The following is a 26,825-nucleotide window of genomic DNA, read 5'->3' as shown; positions in this document are numbered from 1 at the left end:
TACATTTTGCAGAGATAACTCGTGGAATTATACCAACAGTATTGGCTAGATTATCAGTAGCGTGGAAGTCTGGTGGAATTGCTGTTACAAGATTAAACGTTGAAACGCGGCTGAATCATTAATTTAATCATCGAACGTAATCATCGGTTTCCATTAAAATTGGGAGTTGGGCGCGTAAACGTTGCGTATCTCGAGGCCTGTGCGCTGCGGCTCTATCAAATCGATGATTGAAATTTATCGGTTGACGTCGTTTGCGAAAAAAAAAATCCAATTGAAAAAGGAAATCGTTAAACTTTGCATTGAAAGTAATTGTTAAAATCGTGAAAGTCGAGACGTCGGACTAGATCGTGTAATAGTAATAATAATGACGCGAGAAGTAAAGAACGATGAGAAAAGAATGGAAATTATATTTATTAAATTTCCAATACTACAGCTACGTAGAATTTTGCTTATCATATTGGGAAACTTTTAATAGACAAAGGTAGGTTTAAGATGGGCGAATAATATAACTGTACTAAAAGAAACTAAATGGAGAATGCAATGATTCATTATCGAGCTCTAGAGCTAAATATATTAATATAATATTCGTATTAATTGTGATATGCCCGTCAAACTTTCAAAAGGGTGATTAGGAGATAATTTTATTTTATTATATTTTTCGAGATTTTTTTACGCGAATGGCTACTGTCTGAAAATTAACAGCGATGCTATAATTTGATTGATATACAGATAAGCCTATCGACCATTGAAAAGCAAAATTAAAAGGCAATTTTCTTATACGTATTTGGCGATTTTTACGACAGCGCACAATAATCCTTGGAATGGCTATTTCTTGAAAACTAACAGCAATAAAACAACTGAATTAACGTGTTCCATTGAAAGCCTAAATAAAGAGAAAGGATATTCATTGGAAAAACGTTAAAGGAGAGATAATATTAACACTAATAATCTTGCATGGAAAATCGGCCTAGAACTGAGGACATTAAATTTGATAACACAGAGATTGTTGGCCGATCGAAGAGGAGATTGTACGAGGAACGAGGTGGGCGGTTTTCTGCTTATTTCGCGAAATAAATCGCCGATGTATCCGCGGTCCGGGCCATATATTTTTCTTATCGTAATGGAAGACGGACGTGTCAGCCGGATCGTGAAGCTGAACAGAATGCAAGGACACTGAAACGTGTCTTTTCTTTCCCTGGGTCAGCGAAATGGACGAGGATAGATCACGCTTATCCATGTAATATTGTAATAGATCTGTCTCGCGGCCGATGCAAATTTCCATCGGAGGAAACGATAATCGAATCCTCAATGGAAAAGTTGGAAACGATTACCTAACTCTACTTGTCTCTCGAACGAGTTTTTAATACGAAAAGTGGTTAGATCTACGATAAGAAATCGTGAAAATATTTATTTAACACATAAAGACGTCCACAGAGACGTCATTTCTCTCGTATGTCGTTTTCCACGTCTCCGAGATTCCAAGAATTGTACGTAACTTTATGTCCAGCTATTTTACTATCGTGGAATATGTGCTGTGATCTCTCAATTGCACAATTTGTTGATGCATGTTAATCAGACTTGGATTAGTTAATTATCCGAACGAAATTTGAAAGTATTGTGGAGAAATTTTCAATTTCGTTCTGCCTTTTAATTTCTTTAGAGATTTGAAATCGGGGAGAAGAGAAATTTGAAAAGATCATGATAGAAAGTTTTTCACGTTAAGGGAAATTTATTTGTGTATCTATTTAAGGGATTTATTTGTGCAATAAAATTAGTCTAGGTTTAATAATAATAATAATCGGTAATCTTACGACAGTGAAAGATAATGGTAAAATATGTAATATGACATAATAGCGGCCAATATGATAGAAGAAAAAGTAGAAATTCCAAGCGACAGGATGTTAATCGCGAAAGAGCATCGTTGCTGGTATTTCTAGCTTCTATCCTCGTCTTCTCTGAACGTTAACCTTTTCGTCTTATTACGCAAACCATAGTGAAAGTAAGAAACGACCATCCTATTGTGATTATCCACAGGCTTTGAGATGTTTTCAATGGATCGAAAACATTGGAAAATCGATTAATTATAAAATTGACTATATTATACAGATAATGAAATTTTAATTTTGCATCTGTTTGTGTCTACAAGAATGTTATTAAAGAAAAGTGAAGAGTACTCGGAGAAAAAGAACATCAAATGGTAAAACTACTTATTTTACTAGCTAGTAAACTAAAGATGAAAGTGTACATGCGTCAATATACGTAATAAGAAAAATAATAACACACAGAAATAAAAGGAACATTTCAAATCGCAATAATACTAGTATCATTTTAAGAACTATAAAAGATGTTCATTCGAATCAGTATCAAAATCGTAAAATTAAATCAAGGAGCGTGCAATATTAACAATCTCCTTTAAAATGATAATATAATTTTAACACGTAGAAGAATATTTTTACCACCGGTTAACTACCTATTTATAGGCTGTAGGTGTCCTAGGCTTTACCTTTAGGGTTTAATACGATTTTGATGGTATCCAAAAGCTATAACATATAACACATGGATAGAAAATAAATAAATAAATATATATATATACAATATACACCTCTAAGAAATATTCACTTGAAACCACGTGGAACTCAATGAAATTCAATTAAAGAGTAACATTAATAACATCATGAAATATCATAAAATCATGAAATATCAAAAGTAAAAGAGAATCCTACGCCAACCGCTATATCTTCGTCGACGCAGACAACTTTCCATTCTTATGCCTCTCGACATACATTTCAGAACTTCTCCCCACAACTTTTACCGTTCTTGCGTTCAGAGTAAAAAGTGCCAACTGAAAAGAAGAAGAAAAAAAGGTGAGGAAGTGGGTAAAAAAGATGAAAAAGAATGAAGAAAAGGGTAGAGAAAAAGAAGGAAGATAAGCGAGATGCAGGAATGAGATACAATTGCCAGTTACAAAATGGGTTGCAGACTAATTTATGCGATAGTTCGACATCCCACGCCAATGTTTAGGGGCTGACGGCCGTCTTCCCTTACCACTTGCACCCTTATTCCCTCTCGTTCGTCCACCTCCCGTTTCTCTACGGGATACCAAAAGGGACAGGAGGGGTAGAGTTGTGAATCAATACAAGGTCCACCCTCCCTCGACCGGCTACTTGCAGCGATGGTCTGAAGACGCTTAGAATCTCCCTTTAACGTCATATGGAACACTAGAATTTTGGGCAATCTCAGAGATTTTTTTTTAATAATAGTTGACTTTGCTAAGGTATTTTTAATTGCGAGCTTGAGACACTTTCATTCTGCCTCTTAAACAATTTGCCAAATATCTGAATAATATTTGCCTTTAGTAGGATATATTTAATTTTTAGATAATTTAAAAGATATCTAACGAGTTTGGAAGACTTTTTTATCGTTACAGGAAACAGCAGAATTTTGTAGAATTTCACAGATTCTTTTACGATATCGATAGGTGATCTTTAATTAGAAGCTGAAAACGCTTTGAATCTTTTTCTTACGCGGTGTGGCACATTGCGGTTTTCAGGACTTGTAAACATCTTTTAACAATACGTATTTTATTTTCACAGATTATCTTAAATTAGAACCTTCAGACACTTGGAATCTTCTACCAATCCGTCAGGAAACGGTAAAAGTTTAGCAACTTTGGAAATTTTTCAATCATACCTAACGTTGATAAATTATTTTCGCTGTAAAGCGACAAAGGGAGCTAAGAAATTTAGGGAAATCTCTTTCCCAAGGAGAAGATTTTATTTCAGATCGACGCTATCGAAGAACAATTAGAGAAATAAATTACACAACGCTTAGACACGCCAGACAACCCCATCCCTCTTAACACACGATCTGTACTATCTCCAAACAAACATCCGTCTGCCTCCCTAATCTGCTCGAAAATCTTACACACAATTCTGTCCATATCGATCCAGCGTAACAATCGAACCAGCTACAAAATATGAAACGTTAAACGACCTCTGTACAGCAATCCTCCGTCCTGGCCATAGAGATATAAAGATAGAGTCGGTGAGCGAGCTGAAAAAGCTGAAAAATAGGAATAGAAAGAGAACGTTGCATAAAGGTACCTCGTGTCCTCGTCTAACACCTAACGCATGTACATTTTGTACAGTAATATGTCGAGTAACAACGATCAACGAAAGTCAATGTGCAATAGTATGCATGTCTGATTAGACAAGGACACGAGGGACCTCTATGCAACGTTCTCTTTCTGTTCCCATATCGCATCCACTTACACGGTAACGTATGACTCGTGTACTGTATCTTTATATCTTTATGGTCTTAGCTCACGAAGGCTGCTGAACTCCAGAGGAAAAAAGTATCGAATATCGGCTGGACTTTTTCTCTGCCTCTTTTTCTTCCCTTCCTATGGTATTTTCGCGAGAAATTTTCAACCGAGAGCTTAGTCGGGGTCGACGCGTTTCAACCCCCCGGGACCGCACCCCCTTTTTTCCCTCTGTCCCGCTCTCTCTCTCTCTCTCTCTCTCTCCTTCTCTCTCTCGTCAGTGACTCTGCAACGAAGGATAAGTAGCATTGAGAATCGGAAAAGGATTTAGTCGCAGGGGCCGATTCCGGAATGGGAGGAATTATCGTGCGGATTTCGAGGGCCTGCCACCCCTTTCGACCCTCTTTCCACGCGACGTTTCCCTGCGCCCTCTCTCCTTGTAGCCTGCACGCAACCCTCCTGATTTAACGAGGGGACGTTTCGCTAATGACGCTAATTATCGGTTCGAATTGTTTTGTCTGAGAAACGTCGGCGTCCTTGGGAACAGCAAAACGAAAAACGAGTTTGCAAACGATACCGCAGAAATGTCATGGAAAATCCTCTTTTTTCTGCTTACTTCTTTTACCACCTTTTACTGTAATATTGTTTTTATTGTTTCTCCGGTCCTTCCTCTTACCGTTCTATTAGTTTTCATAAAATTTGGATGCGCTGTATATAGGAGGTTTGATACAGTTCAGTATTGCAATATTTGTCCTCTGTTTCCTGCTTGCTTTTATCATCTTTTGCTCTTTCCTTTTCATTCGTGTATTACTCTACCGGTTCTGATGAAACTTTAGAATATATAAAATATAAATGTAATATAGTATTATAGTATAATATTATATTATATATAATATAACATAAAGTATAATATTATAATATATGTTATGATATATGCGTATAAGTTAGATACAGGAGAAGTTTTCATAAAGGAGGTTACTTGGAGAGACCATGGAGCTATTTGTTTTGCAATTTTAATACGTCTTTCTCTGTCTCGTGTACCGTATATCATGATACACGGCAGAATTCCATTTATATGATCCTATTAAAGAACAAACGATTCATATGCATAAGTATACACACTTAATGGAAATTTACTGGCTCTCCTCGCTATTTAGTTTTCATTTATACATATAATACAAGTTCAAATAAGTGGATTCAATCAGGAGTTTGTTGAATCGAGTGCTACTTAAAACTTCGTTAAGATCAATGGAATTCAGATAAGTTTTTATCCATACGATTTGTAAAAAGATCATACAAATCTATGAAATTTCTATGAAATGCCAGCAGTTGATCAATTTTACCACTCTGATAGTTGCACTGTTGAGAAGTTTTGTTTGAAGAATATTCTATATATTTGCAATAACGTGAAAGAACTAGGATAAACAAAACATATTCCATTTGGATGACTCTAACGTTATCAATAGAGTGTTTCGAAGCCAACATTCAATAAATCTACCAATTAAACCTACCAATTTCTTAATTTGATCCACATCGTGACAATTTTATAAATATCTTTGCAATAATGTAAAAGAGTTAATGTGAATAAATAATGTCTCGCATAAATGACTGTATCCCTATCAATGGAGTATTCCGGGCAAAATTATCAACAAATCTATCAATTAAATCTATTAATTCCCTATGTACTGGTTTAAACAAATACATATAAAAAGTATCGCACCGTGAGGACATAAACGGTCGAATCAGTGAGAACCTCGGGTTTTCGAGGGAGAAACGGAGACAAGACCGTGCGATCGAGCGTTAAACGAGCGTTCAATCGAGCAAAACGAACGCGAGCGGTTTGTTCGGCCAGAAAAAGAGTCGGCCTTTAATTCGTTCCGGGTGTGCACGCGTTTAGGCGCGACTAGTCGAAGCGTGCTGCTCCGGGACGATGTGCTCATCCGCGTCGAAACCCCTCGAATCGGCCACGCTGAACAACCGATAAATATGTTGCACCGGTGAATCGAACCGGTTTTTCATTCTGCTCGCGGGACCAGAGATCAAGACCGGCCCAATCCGTAGGTCAACGAACAGCGTAATTTTCTGATTAAATTATATGCTGTCTGGGAGGTACAAGTATCCAAATACACCTCCTCGTTGTCAATAACTTCATGTAAATTGCTTCATAAGTATTAGGAGGACGAGATGAACCTAAAAAAATTGATGGGGAATTATTGAGAGCTGATTGCAAAGATAATTACGCAAGAAAGAAGATATTTGCATTAACCAGAGATTGCGTAAAACGCTGTTAATTATACATTACAATAGTATTTTGAATATTTTTATACGACTGCATATTTTGTACATAGTGTGCATTTTTGTACTTTTAAATCTACCATAAATTCATGAACATCCACAATGTATGCATCATTTATCCGTATATATATACAGAGTGGAAAATATATAAATAGGACAAGTTCTTGCACCAAATACAAACATGCAGAAATGGCAGCTCGTATACAATGGATTAAAATCACAATTTGCACGCGAAAGTTTTTATCGTTTCACTCGTCATTTACTATTTCAAGCTTTATCAGAAATTCTCATACTTCGTCAAACATTATCACGCTTCAAAATTTCTCGGTATTTTTATACCGAAAATCCCCAAAATTTTCATCGTCCTATCTGATCACTCCTTTGCTTCAAACTCGGCCAAACGCTCTCATACTTCGTCAAATTTTATCACGCTCGAAAATCTCTCGGTGCAGCATTTTCATCGTCCAATGTATCGTCACGTACCTGAGTGGGATGGTCTCTGCTTACATAGTTATTTCCACGTAATTACGGTTCACCGATAGAGAGGAATCAGGCCTCGATCGTGTTTTCATCGCTTTCGCCCCTTGTCTGCCTCGTCGATCTCGTGCGCTGACCACCCCCACGTATCAAGACCAAACTCGAAACAATGCGGCCATCGAAGTCGGTCGAAGCTTTTATTGGCCATCGAACGAGTGACCGGGCGAAACCAAGCTGTGGTGGAACAAGGTGCAAGAGAAAGAGAAGAAAGGAGCACGACGCGGCTTGACTCGAATTCGAGAAGCTCGAAGGCTTATTAAGGTCAAGTGTCATTCGGTGCAACGACTTCTTTTCCACCTCCTCCCCTCCCCCCTCCGGTAGAAAGCATCTCTGGGTATCAGCTCAGAATTCGGTAATTTCTTTGTCCGATGTTCCGTGGAATTTTTAATCTCGATCTTCGGCCTGCCGAACGATGTTTTTAGATTTTTAGCTACATATCTTTTTAACTCTATTGTTTAGCTAGATTTTTCTTATTTTCGTTTATGTGAGAGATGAAGGACCAGTATTGATTACAAATTTTTGTTCTTATGAAAGAAGAAGTTATTAAGTTATGAAATTATGGAAGAAAGAATTAAAAGCTAACGGTTGTTGCAATATATGTAAATGTACTAGAACCGGTGCTAAAGTAGAATTAGTGTAGATGTCTATACAACGGCTCGCAACAGTATTGTTTTGCTATTTGCATTATAGAAAACTCTTTAAAACTTCGTCAACGCTACAACGAAACACGACCATCGTGATTGTGTTGATTTGAAATACATTAAAAAATTTGGTGGACGGTTTCATAATTATAAGGTGTTACTGTATCGGATGAGCTTTTAGATACACGTATAACTTTAACTATATTATACTAATTATCGTTCAGCTACACTCGATTAAAAAAAGATTCTTCCAAAGAGTTATTCTTCCTGTAACAATAATTTTCTTCCCTGTAACACCTATTTCTGTAATCTTTCCGCAAGTATCGTGCCAAAGGTTTTCTTGTCAACCTTATCGATGAAAACTCACTGTTATGAACGAATTGCTTCGCGAAACGAATAACCCGTCTTCCTCCTTCATCTTCCTATTTCCTCGATCCTTTCAACGATCTCAAAGAAGCAGAACAAAAACTGTCCTACATACATAAAAGGAGGCTAAAGAACGTCTGTTTCCTCGAAGTTAAACAGAATTCCCTTTGTCCCGTGCTTCCAGTTATTATGTAGTTTAATTAACAGAAAACACGAATATCCCGCCGTTCTGTTCAATCCATTTCTTCCGCCATCCAGAGAACGAGAAAAGGGCGAGTATCTCCTCATTCTATTTGCCTCGCCCGTATTACTTTCAATTAAATTGTCCACGAATCTCATTAAACTCTGAGCAAACTTTCTTCGTCGTCTCTCTGTCGACGACGTTTCAAACTTTTTCTTTCCGTCCTTTCATCGTTGCTACTTCCTTCAATTCTACGCGAACTCGAACGGATTAAATGCGTGCACGAGCACCTGACGAATGTCGTACGTCCTCGGCGAACTGCGGCCACTCGGAATTGATTAGCTTCATCGAGCAGAAAGGCATCCTATTCTCCTTTTATCCAACAAGGGGCCCGCCTCTTTCTTTCTTCCTTTCCCTTTTCTTTTTCTCCTTCGTTGCTCGCCTACTTCCTCGTCTTTTCTTCACGGCCGACCAATTTGTCCGGACACTCGACGTCGCGATGCTCGTCTTTTCTTTTTTTCCCGCGGCCCTTTTCCTACTCATTTAGAGCCCCCTATTCGTCCTGCGACGCTCGTTTAGCTAGGGAACTCCTGGAGGATCCTCCTGGAAGCATTCTGAAGGGCAGCCAGGCCTTCAGACGATGGGAATTAGCGTACAGTCACGTTTGGTAACCGAGGGGAATTGCGGAAGTTGTTGAAATAACTGGTTTGTCCTTTTGCTACTTTCCTTTTTTATGTTGACGAGTTTATTTCATCGAAGAAATTGATCAATTGTGAAAATTGGTAAAATAGTAATTGGCTTGTCCCTTTGTTCTCTCGCTCTCTTTAGATTGACGAATTTATTTATTTCATTGAAGAAATTGCAATAATATATCCTGCAAAATCAATTGTAGTAGTTGTTAATATTTTTTATTTTTTTTTTTTTTTGCTGCTTCTTGTTTAAGATTGACGAATTTATCTCGTTACAGAAATTGAAATAATATGTGGCAAAATCAATTGTGGAAGTTACTAAAATCATTAATCTGTCTTTTTGTTTCGCCCTGTTTTTTCAAATTGACGAATTTATTCCATTAAAGGAATTGCAATAATATCTCGTGATATTATTTAATTGTGGAAGTTGTTGAAATAACCGGTCTGCCTTCTCGTCCCATTTTATCAAATAACAGATTTATTTGTCAAGCGTATTTCTTTGAAGAAATTGGAACAACCTGCTGCAAAAATTACCTCTTGCAAAATCAATCCTGGGAATCGTTGAAACAGCTTACTTGTTCACTTATACTTTCTATTTCTTTTTCCAATTGTCGAATTCATTTCATTGAGGAAATTCAGATACTACGATCGATACAAATAACCTGTTTTTCGTAGAAGAACTCGTGAATCTATTCAGCATACAGAAGAAAAAGTTGAATGAAACAAACGACCCGTACATTTGGTAAAATGCTAATTGCCTTCCGTTACGACCATTTCGAACAATCCAAATTGCAGCCAGTATGTTAAGATTATCAGTTTTACCTTGTGAAATATGAAAATCCTTTTAATAAATTTTCTACGGAACAGATCTGTTTTTGTGAAATTATAGCGACCCTGTTTGTCCCATTACACTTTGCATTCCGGCGTTTGTTCGACGATGAATTAAACAAATTAAACATATACAGGTAAAATTCTACCCGTAGCCCGACTATAATTGATTCGATTAATTCGTATCGCCGAATTGAAAAACAATTCGCCTACGAGTCCCTTTAATAACCTTTATAAATTATCGTTATCGATTCGCCTTCGTTCGATCGGATTAAAATTAATTAAAAACGCACACATCATTAATAATTCATCAACGAGGGCGAAGATAGAAGCGAGGAAAACAACTGACTCGCAGTTTTGGCTTGCCGAAATATAAATATTTCATAGTCGCATTTTCATGATAAATTACGCTGGACGATAAAACCTTGAAAGATCTCCGCCTCGCGGAAATTATGTTAACGAAAATACAAACGGCACGTTCCGAATCGTTGCAATATTTGCATTGTTACGTTCGTTAGAATATTGTACGAAGAGTCGAAATGTAAATTTAATGGCATTTTAAAGCGGACGTATTTGTTCCGATTATTGCTATTTGCCTGTTGAATTATTTATTCGTCATTTATGGGAATTTCGGGTTGCAGAAGCATCACGGTTTTGGGAAAATAGAATAAATTAGAGGAGAATAATTGTTTCAAAATTGTAGGAAAATATTTTTTTTATATATATATATGAATATGGAATATGTTTTTTTAGAAATTTGATATTTTTATTTGCAAATATTTGAAGAATGAGAACACTGAGAAATGTATAACTTCGTGTATGGATCTTGAAATTATTCAAATATAAATGAAATCGAAATTACAATTGATATTATCGATATGTAAATGAAATTTGAATCATATTTGAAATTATTGATATATGTAAATGAAATGGACATTTATTACAATACGATATAACTATAAGCAAACTAAGGAATATCTTCCTACAAATACCTAAGAGTACACTTCCGTTTTCAAATATTTTCAAAATATTTTTCGCTAGAAATATGAGTGAAACTGCAGAGAATTCTAAGAATAATTAAAAATTCTTTCCACTTCGTTCGCGAATATTCCCAAAACAAACTCCGGTATGCATTCACCGATGAAACTCGGTTCCGCATTATTATTGCATTCCCAGCCGCACGCCGGGGATTGAACTTTCATCAAAAGATTCCCATTACCCCATGGTGCCATCTAAGAAACCATGAAATTTATGATATCCAACGAACACTTCCGTGTCGTGTCACGAACCCCCAAGATTTACACCCTCTACACGCTTCCTCAACCAACTTTCCACTCTTCATCAAGAAAATCACAATTTTTTACGAGAAAAGAAGCCAAGAGAAAACTTACTATTACACACATGCGTGTCTGTACATTTATACATTATACACTTCAAAATCATTTAAAAATAAGAATTCCAAAATCGAGATAGCCATTTTAAATTAAACTCAAACTGTTTCGATTGCCAATGTAATTTATAATATAATATATAATTGTATTAAATATTAGCTTAACATACAACGTTCACGTTAAAACGCTAAATCTACTGTGATCCTCGAATTTTTATGTTTCAGTGTTGCTGAAATTCGATATTTTTTAACGTTAGAAGTATACAATTGGGTGGAAAATAACCGAAAGAACGCGGCAGGTTTCAGTCATTGTTCTTCAACAAGAAATCCATAACCTGGCGAGCGAAAAGGGATGCAAAAGTCATGCAAAAAGTTACCAAATTAATTCCACCCTCGCCCTAATATCTACCCCGTATGTCAAAGAATCTAGATCCCTCAAAAAAGGGGGACGAAAAGAGAAATTGACTGGGAAGGGGTTGAGGGAAAAAAGCGGAATCGAGCCGCAAAGAAAGTTCACCCTGGCCAACTTTGCTTCTCTGCATGCTAAGCGATGAATTAGGCAAATATTTCCCCACATTGCTGGCGGCCACGCGTAAAAAAGGATCCATTCGCTATACTTGACGTGAATCGACGACCCTTTCTCTCCGAACTACCTTGCACATCCTTCACAGCTCTCAGTCAGAGACCTCCCTTCGAGCCTTACTTCCTAACGATATAAATCGTATAATTCGTTTCTTTTCCCTTCTTAATTTTTTTATGTTGTTCCACGTTCTTCGAGTAATTTTCAACCAAATCGTGTTTTGTGAAAACATTTATATCTGGGGAAAATATAGAAGAATCGTTGTTTACGGTTATAAATTTTCCATCTTATGAGAAATTTTATTTAATTGGATCATATACCGGTATTAGTTAACCTATTTCCAAATTAAAAATCGAGCATCAGAGCAAGTTAGATATCAGTAAATCTAAATTGAAATTTTGAGGATTAACAAAACACATGAATCGAAGCAATAAAATTTGAGAATAATTAAAGGAGTCGTTAAAACATTCTCAGAGCTCCAACCATTCATTCCTTAAGTATTTCCGAAAACAGCACGAGTACATAAAACAAATTTGCAATGCAAATCAAATTTACTTACAGAAGAAACAAAATTGCATTCCAACAACTTACCAAAATTTATGAAGGCTTGCATGCAAGCAGAGTGCCCAGCAGCCATAATAAATGAAGGAAACAGTCTACGAAACCAAAAGATGAAAACTCGAGTCGAGTTGGGGATCTTCCACTTCCTTCTCTCATTTCTTCCAGCATTTCTCTCGAATTAAGTCTCCGTTCCTCTTCCGAATATCTCGTGGATAATGCAACAAGACGCACAGGCGTCTCCCTTTCCCTCATCCCCCTCTGTGTCTCTCCAGGCTCATTAGCATAATTCCCTTTAACGTTGGGGTTTCTGGTTAGATATTCATTAGCGTAATTCCCCTTAATGTTTAGCTGGCTAATGTCCCTCGTCTGCAAGAAAAATCTCGGCCTCTCGACACACGATCTTCAAGGAAGCGTATAAACGTTTTAACCGGTGAATTCGAAATAAATCTGTCCAGTCAAGGTCGATAGGAAGCTTCCAGGTGTGTGTAAGCCACGTCCCTTTGAGAAACCGTAGAAAACCCTTTGAGTTAAGCAGCCAGGCTTGCATCTGAGAATCTTTGCTAGTTAGAACCGAAGGGAAGCCAATATGCTCTGAGAGTACTCAAAAAAATCTTTGATAAGGCTGGAGGAAGTCCTTGATGAAATCTTCAGGTGCTTGATGAAATTAACTAATGAAATAGAAAACTTTAAATATGGTAGAATGTTGTGAGAGCTGCTTCTACTTGAAAGAGTCTTTGTACCTGCTAGCTTCATATGGCTTTAGTTGCAGAGGTCTTGAATGATCTTTACTGGAAACCTTTGATGCAAGTCTGTGACGTCTACAATAACACTGGAATCATCTTGGTGGAAGATTCAGCTGGTGGTTGGTATTCTCCGACGAAAGAAAGAAAATTATATTAATTAAGTAACTTTGAATACGTTTGTAATTGTAACATCACTTCTTAAATTATTACTTTTGAACAATCCTTTACATTAATCTCTTATGTAATTATACAATCTTTAATCATAGTCGGCCGTATAGAAGAATGGCAATATTTAAGAAAAGAATTCTCCATTACCGACTTTGTCATTTTTACAACATTTCCAATAAATCACCAATCTTTAGAAAGATAATTCTCTATCATCAAATCCACCTGAATATTCCATAAATCTTCAACTTCAACGGAAAATAGCTTTTCACCCTCAACTGCACCCCAATTTCTCAAGAAGAACCCTCATTTTCAGTTCTCGAAAAACAATTATTCTTCACGGTCTGTTCCCCTGGTATTTCTCGCGTCAGTCGCTATCAAATCAAGATCACCTACTGTTCCTTATCTCGACTAACACTTCGCCACCGAATTGCCATTCCAGTCCCATCCAACCGTCCATTACTGAAGATTAAAACATGTCAGCCTCAAACTACTGTTATCCTTTTTTGTCCTCGGGCAAAGCGTCGCAGCCAGCCGGTCTGTTGCATTGTAACAACGGTATAATTATCGCGATAATTGCCGAGACACGCGGTGTGTCCGCGCTTTATGCGTTTCGACGCATCTCCAGAAGCTCGTTAGCAAAGTGGACCGCGATTGCGAGAGCCTAGTCTGACGCGTTTCACGCGGTCTGTTTGCTTTTTTCTCTTACGCTACGCGTTTCTTTTTCCTTCCTGCCAACTATTACACCTTTCCATTCCCTGTCCCCTTTTTCACTTCTTCTTTTTCCTCTTCTTGTTTTCCTTTTTTTACAACGCAGTCTCCTCTGCGGCTCCTAGGGCATTCGACGCGGATTTTCTGGATTCCCCCGGGCTTTCGTTTGCTCCTTGCTCTTCTAACTTCTCTTCCTGGCTCTTCTCTTTGTTCATTCACGCATCCCTGGTATTCCTGCGCGTCGAAAAGCGCCACACCTCTTCTCTTTGCCCGGGACACAATAGGAGCAAGTTTATGGCGTGCTTCTGGAATTGTTTTGTTATATTTTCCAGAGGATATCTGTACGCAGAAAGTACGCGAGAATAATGGTCTCTTTGGCTTAAGCGACCGGCAAAATTAATCGAGTGGTTTAGAATCGACCGATTGGAATAAAATTTGCACAAGAAAAATTTAAGTGGATGTTTCTGTGAATCGTAATGAAAATTAATTTTGGTAGCGTTTAATATATTTTGTAATATTAAAATTCCTCTTCTCCTTTTTTGTTAGAATTATATTTTTTTTCTTAAGATACTGCATCCAATGCATTGCAAAAATTCGGGTTCGTTCTGTCTTGTTTCATAGTAGGAATAACTCCAATTCTTCTAAAATAGTTAATAAGGAAATACTTCACAGTTGTTGAAATATCGAAATTCATCTTCTTTGTTGTCACAGAACAATTATTTCTTCTCTTTAAAAATATTGCGTCCAATGTATGTATTATAAAAATTCAAGTCATTTTAGAATTCTTTTTCTTAATAGTGGATACAGATACTTTACTTCTTTTAAAATAACCAATAAATTGTTTCCGTCTTTAATAGCAGATATTTATTTTATTTCAGAGCTGGAACTTCCTCGTTTCTAAAATGTATATTCAACTTATCACAAAGTATCGTGTATTAACATTTTCTATCTCTAACAATAAAATGATCTCTCTGCCCTTCCTCTATTATATAAAGTTCCATCTGGGTTTGTTCTCCCCTTAATTTCTTCTTCCACCCGTTACACCCAATCTTTCGACTTCGCGGCCCCTTTCCTTAATCTCCAGAGTGCAGCTGGATTTTTCCAAGCAGCAGTCGCTTCCTGTCTCCGCAGTTTCCTCCTTTTAAAGTTCACAGTCTCGGCAAGTGTTCAGAGCCAGCTGATTTTTCTTGATTTTTCCATTTCCTGGAGGATTTCGGTTTCCCTAGACTTCTTCTTCACTCCGTTTACTTCTGTCGCCGTCTTTTATTATCTTTTATCGTCTTGTTTTCCTTTCTTTTATATTTTTTCTTTATTCAAGGATACCTATCCCGTGGTTTCACAATGTCTCCGCTGATATTTTCGTTTGTTTTGTCCCGTTGAAAATTTTCATCTCGCCTTCTCCGCGACCAATTTCCTTCTTCTTGCGTGTAGATATCTTAATCTTCACTCAGTTTCCGTGTCAGCTTCTCGACATTTCGATCTCGAATATCTAGCGTGTCTCAACGGTTCGTGACGGTCATATCACCGCTGAAATTACCAGATAAATCAGCAAGTATCCTTTGAAACATTGTACACAGTTGCAAATCCTTTAACGGAGCTCTTAGTATTATGCTTCTATCAAATTATCAATGGTTATTTCAAAAATGTTAAAAACCGATCATACAAAATTTATTAAAATTTCATCATTGCAATTTAATAAAGGTTTTATCGTTAATATCGGCAACGAAGGGTTACGATATTTATAACAATCATAAAAGTAACCAACAATAAAGATATAGAGTAGGTATGCGTATTTGATCAGTTGTTAATCTTTTATCATTAAGATATGTATGTATATGCACATATGTACATTATATGCATACTATAAAATAGAGATCCTTTACATAAGTATAGAAAAAATATACATATCAATAAAATAAACAATATATGCCTTTATAACGAATATACATGTACATATGTGGATTGAATGTACCATACACCAAATTGTACCTACCTTTTATTGGCAAGCTTTACAATGTGCCTGCATAAAAATATTTCTAGGTAGACTACATGAATCTAACTTTTCATGATTTTTAATATTCCATTTTTTCACTCCGTTAAAAAGTTAATTCAATTTAACAATTTTTTAAAATACCAATAAACAATAACCCAACTTATTCTTTATAACTATATATACCAATTAAATATTAAAAAGGAATAAATCTTCTAATTCATACCTTTTTCATTAAAAACATTAAACTAGCCTCCCATTAAATAAAAGATCGATGTTTGAACAGCATCGTACGGATATTACATATTATATTGTATCTCTATGCTATGCAATATATCCCTTTCTCTACTGCGAATTCGATCTCTAATTCTCATTGTTAGAGCGCATCCTTTTTCACACCGCAGTTGATGACCCCTATATCGATCTCCGTTCCGTCATCCATCTATCTCTGTCGACCGGCTCTTTGTCGACGACAACCCCTGATCTTTCTTCCCTCTTGCCCCTTTTCATTTATACTTGAATTATTTCTGCGGCGTCCTTTGATGCCAGCCGGACGTCCAGTGACAAAGGTTGCCTAGCCATGTTCGATTTTCACGGACAGGATTCGCGAAAAAAGAGCGACGGTTTTCACGATCTGTCAACAGAACATAGCTTTTCGCCGTCAAAATATTCCGCGGTCATGTCAAATACAAATCCCTCTAATTACGATGTGAAATTTAATCGAGCATCGCGGTTCCTTGGATATTTTTCGAATTGATGAATCATTCCTAACCTGAAAAGATGCGTAACGAGAATAATTAATTATTTGCTATTGTTTTTGCAAAAGATATATTTTTAGAAGTATGACATAAAATGTAGCTGATCCGATGCTCAATTAGCTAAAAAGTATAACCAGAAGAAAAAGATTATAAAGGAAATTTTAATGTTTAGACTACAAAATTAGGTTTCACAAATAAATTACATAAAAAATTATACGTGTTGGAGATTTACAGGGGACATTACTGGAAAATCTAATCGGTACCAATTGTTTCTCGTCGTAAATATAACACTGATCGAGAACCTATCTAACCCTAAAATTTTTACAATAGAATATCGATCGTTTTATTTACTTTCTTAATTTACCTCCTAGTTTATGAAATATAACAGAGAAATAAGAATTTGATATGCGTTTCTCTTATATTTATAGGTTTTGAAATTGTCTAGGATTAACACATATATAAATATAATATCCATCCACATAGATATATACATATGCTACATTTGTATCTATAGTATGTATAGTATAATATATGTGTAATGTATATAAGTCGTTTATTGTATGAAAATAGTTAAATGACAATCTGCAAAATATGACAAAAATTCCACTAATGTCATTTATACCATTTGTCACTAACCTCGTCACCGTTGCTGGCTGTTATTTACCATTACAAACAAATTCATTATTCACATCCGGTGTATTGGCGCACATGGAAGCAAGTCTAATAAGTTACACAGTAGTTACACTTGACGAATCGTTAAACGTTGTGATTCCCGATTCAAAGCAGCTGCGAAATTAACCAACACGAAATTGTATTTCATGCTGAACTGGTTAATTCCGTGGAATGGAAATGATGGCGTCTTTATCCTCGGTTACAACCAATAGGGGAGGGGGCGGTAGTGTCGATGGTCGTATGTTGTGCACTTGACACCTTACTTTACCGACATGTCGAGGCGCGAAACGATAATCTATGTGGTTGTTTCGCGCGTTTCCACCGATTTGTTCAACCGGAAACAGTATTCGGAATTGGGAAAGTGAAACCCGATAGAAAAAGCAGCAAACAAATTCCACACCTCTCGTTATCGTCCGCTGTTAATTGAATCGACTGGTTCAGTCGAGCGATTTTAATGTCATAGAAAAACAATGAACCGCGTGTTAAGTGTTCCTATGAAAGCGACACGGCTACGAATAAAAGCCAACGATGGATAACGAACGCAATTACATCTTGGTGAAATAGAAAAGTTCTGACACCATCGTAAATTCTGATTGATATTTGCTTTAGTTGAAATATATAGTAATAGTAGTTTTGTATTTATTAAAAAGGATATTAGAATTTCTGTTTGATTTTCATGGAAATGAGATTTTAAGAGCAGCTTTATCCTGATACAAGCACACATGTAATATACATACATACTTACAAAGATTCAATCGGAAGAAAGTAAATCGACTTCTTTCATTGCCGAAGGGATAGAATTTACCATGCATAGGAATATTTTGAAAGAAGTTACGGGTTGATGTATGTACATACTTTGTCCGTTTACGAATATTTCTGAATGAAATGAAAATTGAAAATCTAAAAGACAAAATAGAAGAAAACAGTGACTTTGAAGTTTCAAACGCAGCATATTCTTACAAACATATCAGGCGAGACAAAAAGGACAGCTATAGAACTCATGGAAGAGACGACAACGCCAAGCACAACTTACCGCCAAATTTTCCGGTGATACGATTCAGACACAATCTATCAAGCGTAAAACATAATTCGAAAGCAAGCTACCACTTCGAACTACAGCCTCTTCCTTTCTTCTTTCATGCGAACGCACTTATTTTCTCATTTACCCAGGTACACTTTGTCTTCCATGTTCTTCTCGAAGTATGTATTTGCTCTGTTACGCGCCTAATGAACCGTTTCTGCTCCCTTTGCCGGAGATTCGATCTCTCTCGTACCAGAACCGAACGAAATCTAATCGGTTGAAATTTCGTCCAGGAAGTTCGGCTGGAGAAGCACGCCAGACACTCCTCTGCAAGTACGAACAAGTCTTCTGCTTTCCCTGGGTAAACCAACTTCATCGGCAATCGCCCAGTTTAAATATTCTCTTGTCGCAGAAATTCCATGGTTATTAATATTTGAATCTTATTGTTACAATTAACGATCGAATATTTTAAGATTAGAAAGAACGCGTTTGCAATTATCCTCACAAAATTCATAAAGCCCGCGTGTTTTGCTTTCGACACATCGATTATTGGAAAATAGTGATCGCAATTTGAGTTTCCATTCACCAACAGCTGTCGACTGACTTGATCGACCAGCAATTTTTCTGTGCTCGAGCAATAATTGATTTTGCTTCCGCTTCGAAAAATTGAAGATGGAGGTTATGTTTTTCGTATACTTTCTATTACTTGGCTCCCATCATTCCTACCAATGCAGGAATTGCATAGTTGTAGGATGTTTGATTTATTTCGTTGTACGGTATCTGTCTCGCCGGAAATTCATCGCCTTGTCGTCTTTCAAACATCCGGTGTTATCTTCTCCGTATGTAAACTATGTAAAACAAAGCAGACGTGAGAGCGTGACTGACGCCGAGCAATGTATATATACTACTATATACGAACGAATCTCTAAGGAAACTGCACATGACGAGTTAAAATCCACGAATGCGGATTCAATATGAAAGATTCCGATTCTATTCAAATACGCGGTACTGGCTGTGGTAGCGCGACACATGTAGATACGTAGAGTACGTGTAGTTGCGCGCTCTGACCGAACAGGTGGATTTCAATATCCTACAGTCCTACAACGAACGAATATCGAACGGATCACCTTATCGTGCGACTTACCGTATATCTCGAACTCTATCATGTATCGACTTTGACAATCCTTCAGCGTCTGAGTCTGCACGAAGAGATAAAAAGGAGGTAAAAAATAAAAATGCATTAACGGTTGGAAATAAAATGCAATATAGAAGATATAGAGTATATTCTTAGTATATTCCAAATGATTTATTCTTTAAACAATTTTGTATTCATAGTTAAGTATCAACTAGAGTAGAGTCAAGTTAATTGATCACGTTGGGACCTTACCTACTTAGTTATCAAGAAAGATTTCAGGAAATTTCTAATATCTTCCTTGTGTATTACTTCTCAAGTGAGATACAAGTATTTGACAAATTTGTTTGGTTTATATAATATCCGACACCAAAGACTCGCTTTACCAAATCACTTCCAAAAACTGGAGGGGTTAGCAAAGGCCAGTTAAGATGGCACTACCGTATTGACCATCAGGCGGGGTAAAAAATTCGAATAAAAGTAGGGTATCTGGTGGTACGGTCCTGGCCAGGTCCTCCCGTTTTATACGTGTGAAGGAGCTATATAGCGTAGCCTGGAGCAGTGCCGTCTACTGGCCCGAGCCCGTACTACGTCAGTGCAGTCACCACTTGCCTCAAAAGCGTATCGTATCTTATCTGCCAAAAACTGCTCGATTCCCAACGTTAAAATCGGGGACACTCGTCATCACCTCCATCTACAGTCTTGTAAGTAACCTTATAGTCCTTTGTTGATTCCGACTAAGGCCGGTCCTCGTTAAAACTTATTAATTACGTTTGCCGCGAAAATCGCGTAAAAAAAAGGCGGGACAAGTGGATCTCGAGAGCCTTGACCTTAGCCTTTAGTCATTTGCATGCAAACGTAGCCGCATTGTTCGCTTTTCCAGCCGCGACAATAAGATAAACGAGAGGAAAAAATAAAGGAAATAGAAAGTAAAAAAAAAACGCGTAATGCGGTAGAATGCGCGAAAGAGGTCGATAACATCGCGCGCCCGCGCAATTCTTGCGTTTCTTCCGCAGACAGCGGGCGAAAAAAGTGGAAGAGAAAGCGGATCTGTGCGTGAAGCCAGACTACGTGAAATATCGCCAGCGAAACACACTGAAAATCAACCGTGTGTCCCCCCGAAACAGGCTAAACCGAACAGTTACGTATAATTGTTTCGACGTGGTGAGTAGCTGGCCCAGGTCGAGGAAGAATTTCGTGTTATCGATCAGCTGCGAGGGACACGCTCGCCGATGTATCCGTACGCACAATCGCCTGCACCCGGTGCATCGGTCGCGGACGTTGCTCTTGCAACTTTGTGCAGCCCTAACAATAAGTGTCGATACTTGGTGATACTGTGATCGATATAATGGTAGACAAGTATTTCGATTGGTTGGTTTCAGAGTCTGTAAAATAATCTCAGGTTAGTGTATGGGAATTGTGGTCCAAGGTTATACTAGAAAATTCTTTCAGTAGATTCTACCGTCAGAACGCCCTCTTATTATTAAATGCTGAAATTGAATATTAATGAAATTTCACAGGCTACTAGTTAGAAGTTACCAATACTACTAAATTCACTTGTATGATGTCTAGTAATAACAAATGGTAGTAAAAGAAACGAATCAAATTTTACAAGTAATTTGTACAAATTACGAGCTACATATTCTATTTGATGTAAAAGTATAAAATCGTCTATAACTTACGCATTGTAATTTCAAAATTCATTAGTATCGTTAATTAGCAAATTATTATATAAGAGCGCAGTTTGATCTGTTCACTGAATTGTCGCTTTAAAATCGTACCTATGCGTGAAATCATACATGGAAAGGATTAATATATTTCGTTATCGATTTTAATTTTATAGTATTCATATAATAATTCTGGATATTTCTGCATTCTGGATGCTCGATTTAATTCTATATAATATAGAATAATTCAAAATTTAATAAAGTAGCAATCGTTCGAAAGTAAAGTTGAGATGAATATCTTTAAAATGATTACATATTATACCTATCCACCTAATAATTTTTTCAATATTCATATTCTCAAGCAGCATATAATTTTGTTTATAACAGTTTCTCTTTTTCATCATTTATTTCGCTTACTTTCCACCGTCAAAACAGTCTGCGCGATTATTACATACTTCGGGATTAAATCTTCGAGGAATTTCATGTTTCCCCTTCTTTCGATCAACGCTACCAGATCGGTATGTCACAGCTATGGCGAAATCCAAGATATTTTCAATTAAGAAAGCAAGAAGGTGGTCGCTATAAAATTGAAATTATTCGCAAAGACTGAAACCGAAAGTTTTTATTCTTTGTATCATTGCACAATTTCGCTCTCTGTTATCTACCATTTATGTAATCGTACAATTTTATAATTTCTTAGCCTACAAATATGCTTCCTACGATAAGTGAGATATAAATATTTATTTTAAATAAATTTATTATAAATATTTATTTAAAAATAATGAAAGGTAATAGAATAGATAAGAAAGTAATAGAAACTAATATAGATTATATCATCGATCAAATAATCGTCAATTTCTATAATAACAAAATTGTGGATTGTAATAAAATAAATAAAATAAAAACGCACGAACCCTCAGTTCGACCGAATGCAATGTTCAAATTAAGATGACCAATAAACGAATAACTTTTCGATCGGAAATCTATTGTACGATCGAATGCATGTTATAATACTCCGCTGCATTCAACAAATGCTCTTTTCAGTAGATGAACGGCCGGTCTGTGTAAACACGGACGTACCAGATGGCTGTTTCGCAGCGGCTGTGATTAGTTTCTTTTAGTAACGTTCGAAATTTCGGAATTCGAGAGTTTGGTTGAATGCTCGTTCCTATTTCATTGTACAAAGTGTATGTAAACGTTGCATTCTGTATGCACACTTGTGTGTTTCTCTTTCAATCGATTGTTCCCCACTGTGTCACTGTTTCCAAGAGATACTACGATTCAGTGGACTATTTCGATTACTTAGAAAGGAAAGAGGAGAAAAAGCTCGTCAATAATGATCGAAGACCATACGGAAAGGGTATAAGTCCGTTTTTGTTGATTTTGTTACTTTTATGCCACATGGTACCTGGAAACAGGTATTTTAATACGAAATTGTTGAGGAAGAGAATAGCCTGATAAAAATTCGAAGAAGTCTTTTAAAAATGGGTGCTAAAGTCACAATGTGTTTTACAAAACACGAATCCCAAAGTCAAATGCAAATATAATTCTGATGAATAAAGGATTATAGTTCGTACTTCTTATCGTCTTATTATTTTGAGATAAATAAGAAAATATAATTCAATTCTATTTATTATTTAGGAGACAATGGTTGAATATACAAATTTATCATGTAATTTCTTATTGTTTGAATTAATTTCAGTTCGTTGAAAAAATATTCGATTGAAATGAATAGATGGAAGACACATCGCTAATCAATCAAGGAACAATCACGATAATCGCATCATTTATTATTCTGGACTTTATTGCACGTCACTGTAGCATTCCACTACCGCTTGAGTAACCGGAAACCACCGCTTGAAGTTTCCTTGACGTGTTCCGCAGACTTACTATTATTAATCATTGCGTTCAGCAATGTTTTATTTTATATCGATCTTATTATACCCCATTATCACCGTATTATTACAATTACTAACTTGCCTTGATTATGGTAATGTGTTTCGTTGTTATCCTAATATGGGTGGTACTATGGGTGAATTTTCACACTCACTGTCAGATTATAATTATTTCTTTTTAATTAGAAATAAAATAAAAGCTACATTTTCTTCAAAACACGCACCTAATCATAGACAAATATAAAATACAGGAAAATTAGAAAAAAGATACTTATGGAATGGTACGTTGTAAAGATAATATGAGACTTTGTATCATAGTTTTCAATTTATAATTCTTTCCGATGAATTTTCACTCATGGTACTAATTGGGGCTTAAAAAGGGTTTAAAATAGAAAAATATTCGATGGAATAGCTTTAGGTAGCTCTTGTTTAACTTTCTATAAGGCCGTGTTATACAAATGGTTGGAGCATGGGATACGAAAATGGCACTGGTTTTTGTACCTTTTTCTTGTTAGACACGATGCTACGTTAAAGAGCCACGTAAAGAAGAACAAAATCGGGTTTTCACGACATCGACGTTGCGTACGGTAACTCGATAGCAGAACAGACGAGCTTGTCTACAGGAATGAATTCTATTTGGGGGCACAAAGAGTGTCGTCCAAGTATAAAAAGGGTCCAGGAAAGAGACGAAACGAAGCTGTCCATATGGTTTCGTTATAGAACACAGATCCCCTGTGTTTTTCTCGTTTTCACTTTCTTCGTGATTCTTTAATCTTCTGCCTATACAAAAAATTTATGTACTCTTAAAATATTGTTTTACGCTAAAAGCACATTAAATAAAATAAGATTTTTCTAAGTTCTTTCTATAATTATCAGGAAGATACTTAAATAGAAAAGTAAAAAATTTTGTTCTTTTTATTGCAGAAGGATCAAAACGAAAAAGAGAGGACAGCGGGAGGAAGTTCGACGTATAACACGTCGGACGACATCTATTTGGACGACCAGGAATTTTTAGAGGGATCTGGTCGAGGAGGCAGCGAAGGTCGCGATACTGAAGCATCCGGAAGTGGCCTTGGACCGGACGACGAGGACGGCGACGACGATCACGGTAAATATATTTTTTATTTATTTATTTCTTACTTTGTCTGTCGACTGTGGACATTTACGCAAATTTTTAATTTTATTAATACAGCTAAAAGAATAAGACTTAAAGAGAAATTTGTTTCATTCATCAAACATTATACTTTGGATATTTTGTATTTACATATGATATATTTTATTATATGCATTCTCTATATTTGCATTTTTTAATTTTTCATAGGCGCATAAAAATCTGCAGTCTATTTATTAGTTCTCGTCCTTCAGGATATAACAGGACAACAAAAATGTAGATATTTTATAGCTATCAAAGTTTCATTGAAAAAAGTGTGATACTAATCATTAACTTCGATTTTATAGGAAGTGCAGTCACTCCAATAGAATTGTTCTAATAGAATTGTCACTCCGAGAAATATGGAGAAGTAAAACAATTATTTTTTAATTCTTCTGCACAAAAGTTCCGAGAAATTCGATATCGATAAACTTCAGATCAGACTAGAACGTAATTACCTTCTATTGTGAGTATTTCAGTTTAGAGACAAATAAAAAAAAAAAAGGATATTGGAGTATTTGGGCTGCGAAACAATCAAGCATCATCCCGGCTTTTTTCAAAAAGCTACTCATCCGTGCGAATTCCATCGACGATCGAAAAGCACCGCCCAGAGATCGACGGCACCGAAGAGTTCACGTCCTTCCATTTTGCTGAAAATTTTTCAATAAAAGCGTGGCTCGCGGAATGCATTGTATGCGACACACCAACGGTGCGCGTCACGCGATTCCCAGAAACGTTTCCTCTTTTTTGTCTCCATTTTTCAAAATTGCCAAGCTGGAAACGCTTCACGTTTTATCGCTTTCCCATTCAAATCTCTCGATCGTTCCAATGATCATCTTTGACCATCAAAAGTACTGGGAAAAAGTGACGAACAACTTTTTTATTGCTCGCATATTGGGTATTTCTTTTGCGATTGTTACGTTTAGAATGCGGATTTTTATGCAAACTTATATTTTTCTTAAAGAAATTAAAGAGATTTATTTCGCTCGCTAAATACTAATGCAAATACTTTAACATGTTACACAGTATAATTGAATGCGGTTGCAATTTCTTGCTTTTTATTTAACGGGCAAGATAATTGCTTAAAGTCTTTTATTTAGAATATTTAACGGTAATATAAGGAGCGAATTACTGTTTCCTCTTTTCTCTTACAGATTTTAATACCAACAACAGGATAGAACCGCCTCCTCAAAGGCCGGTAGACCAACCAAAAGTACCATACTCCGTCGAGGAACCAAGTGTTAAAACTAAGGAACAGGTGAATATGGCTGAAGTTTTTATGATTAATTACAAACTCCTGTCAAGGTATCTTTGCAAAATTAAAAATCTTCTAATTTATTATTATAGTTCCTAAACTATTACATCGTCCACCTTTCTAAACTTATCAAATTTATCATATTACAAATGGAAATTTTATACACTATCAAAAAAATAAAATGCAAAGTAATTAATTAAAACAGTACATAATATTTCATCATACGAAAAGATGTATTTTATTCTACTGCGATTCTTTGACTTTTATATTTTAATTTCACCCTTGTTTCAGTGAATAACTTTTAATATTTCAAAGGAGGCTTTGGTATAAAATGAAAGCAAGAAATCAATAATGATTCTATCATTTTTCTTTCTTTTCTTTTTTACAATTGAAGAAATCTGTTGACAATAGAGAAACGAAACATAGCGAAAATGACTCAAAGAACGTAGCAGGTTTAAGCGTTATTTTGTTATAATTAGTTTAGTGAAATACTATCCGACACTTTCAGTTCACTATAACCCACACTGTCATTCATTGATCCTTTTAACAATGAAAAGATACACCTTCCGTCCCCCAATTTTACGCAAAGGGAAAGCCCACCGAGACGCGTGGACGTTAAGGCGGGTTATTAGATTTGTTCGAAAACACACCTCCTGGCGAGCCTCCGAATTAAACGGATTAAACTGATTAAGCGGTGTACCATTGCAGACGATCATCGAGCCCGTAAACCGACCCGACAACGAGGTCGATGTAATCGAGCCCTTAGATGTCGAGGACGACTCGGAAAGCACCGACGACCACCACGACGTATACATCATGAACCCGAAACACGAGGACCGTGCCAGCTCTTTCTTTGCTCAGCCAGGTGTACTGGCAGGTAAGTCTATCTTTCTCATGCTGTTGTAAATGGTTTTACAATTGTAAGCAGCCAAGAATAAAATATATAAGCGTACATTATTCATGGTTAAGAACTTGAGAAATTGTTTTAATGTCAGCTTTTTAACTACTTTTTAGTTTTTATTTGAATAACTGTATAAATTTAGATAAGAGATTTAAGTTATAGATATTTCAGAAAGAACTTTCAAATACATTATTGTAATATTATAAATTATATTAAATCTTATATTATTAATATTAATAAGCTATTAGATTACTCTTCTCCATAATTTTTAATTACATAAAGTAGCAAGAATTTTAGTTTATAACTACTGGATTAAAAATGATGTTTAAATTTGAATTAAAGCTTCTTTCAAATCTTCCCAAGTAATAAGTACAGAAATGCATGCTGTATTGCTAGCATTATGTATCCAGAACTTTTCATTCTCAAATTTTTGCTG

The 26,825-nt window shown here is 36.2% G+C and overlaps 1 protein-coding gene and 2 long non-coding RNA genes across 3 annotated transcripts in view; 1 reads left to right on the top strand and 2 right to left on the bottom strand.

The window, feature by feature from the left end:
* LOC122575808 overlaps positions 1-17,577 on the bottom strand; it is a 104,544-nt gene extending 86,967 nt beyond the window's left edge. The window contains exons 1-4 of the long non-coding RNA XR_006319542.1: positions 17,333-17,577; positions 16,165-16,710; positions 13,070-15,475; positions 12,360-12,997 (exon numbers count right to left, since the gene is read on the bottom strand). This is a non-coding gene — a long non-coding RNA (uncharacterized LOC122575808). The remainder of the gene's footprint in view (positions 1-12,359; positions 12,998-13,069; positions 15,476-16,164; positions 16,711-17,332) is intronic.
* The window catches only part of LOC122575797 (syndecan), a 225,171-nt gene that overhangs the window by 191,315 nt on the left and 7,031 nt on the right, over positions 1-26,825 (top strand). Inside the window, exons 2-4 of the mRNA XM_043745222.1 lie at positions 24,008-24,191; positions 25,388-25,491; positions 26,197-26,365. Coding sequence (XP_043601157.1) covers positions 24,008-24,191; positions 25,388-25,491; positions 26,197-26,365 — 457 coding nt within the window. The remainder of the gene's footprint in view (positions 1-24,007; positions 24,192-25,387; positions 25,492-26,196; positions 26,366-26,825) is intronic.
* Positions 18,174-20,082, bottom strand: LOC122575810. The gene is made up of 3 exons (XR_006319544.1): positions 19,777-20,082; positions 19,534-19,588; positions 18,174-19,237 (listed from the first exon to the last, which is right to left on the bottom strand). It is a non-coding gene; the product is annotated as an uncharacterized LOC122575810 (long non-coding RNA).

This window comes from Bombus pyrosoma, linkage group LG15, assembly GCF_014825855.1.
Source record: "Bombus pyrosoma isolate SC7728 linkage group LG15, ASM1482585v1, whole genome shotgun sequence".
Taxonomy (NCBI): Eukaryota; Metazoa; Arthropoda; class Insecta; order Hymenoptera; family Apidae; genus Bombus; species Bombus pyrosoma.
This window is presented reverse-complemented; position numbering and strand designations above follow the sequence as displayed.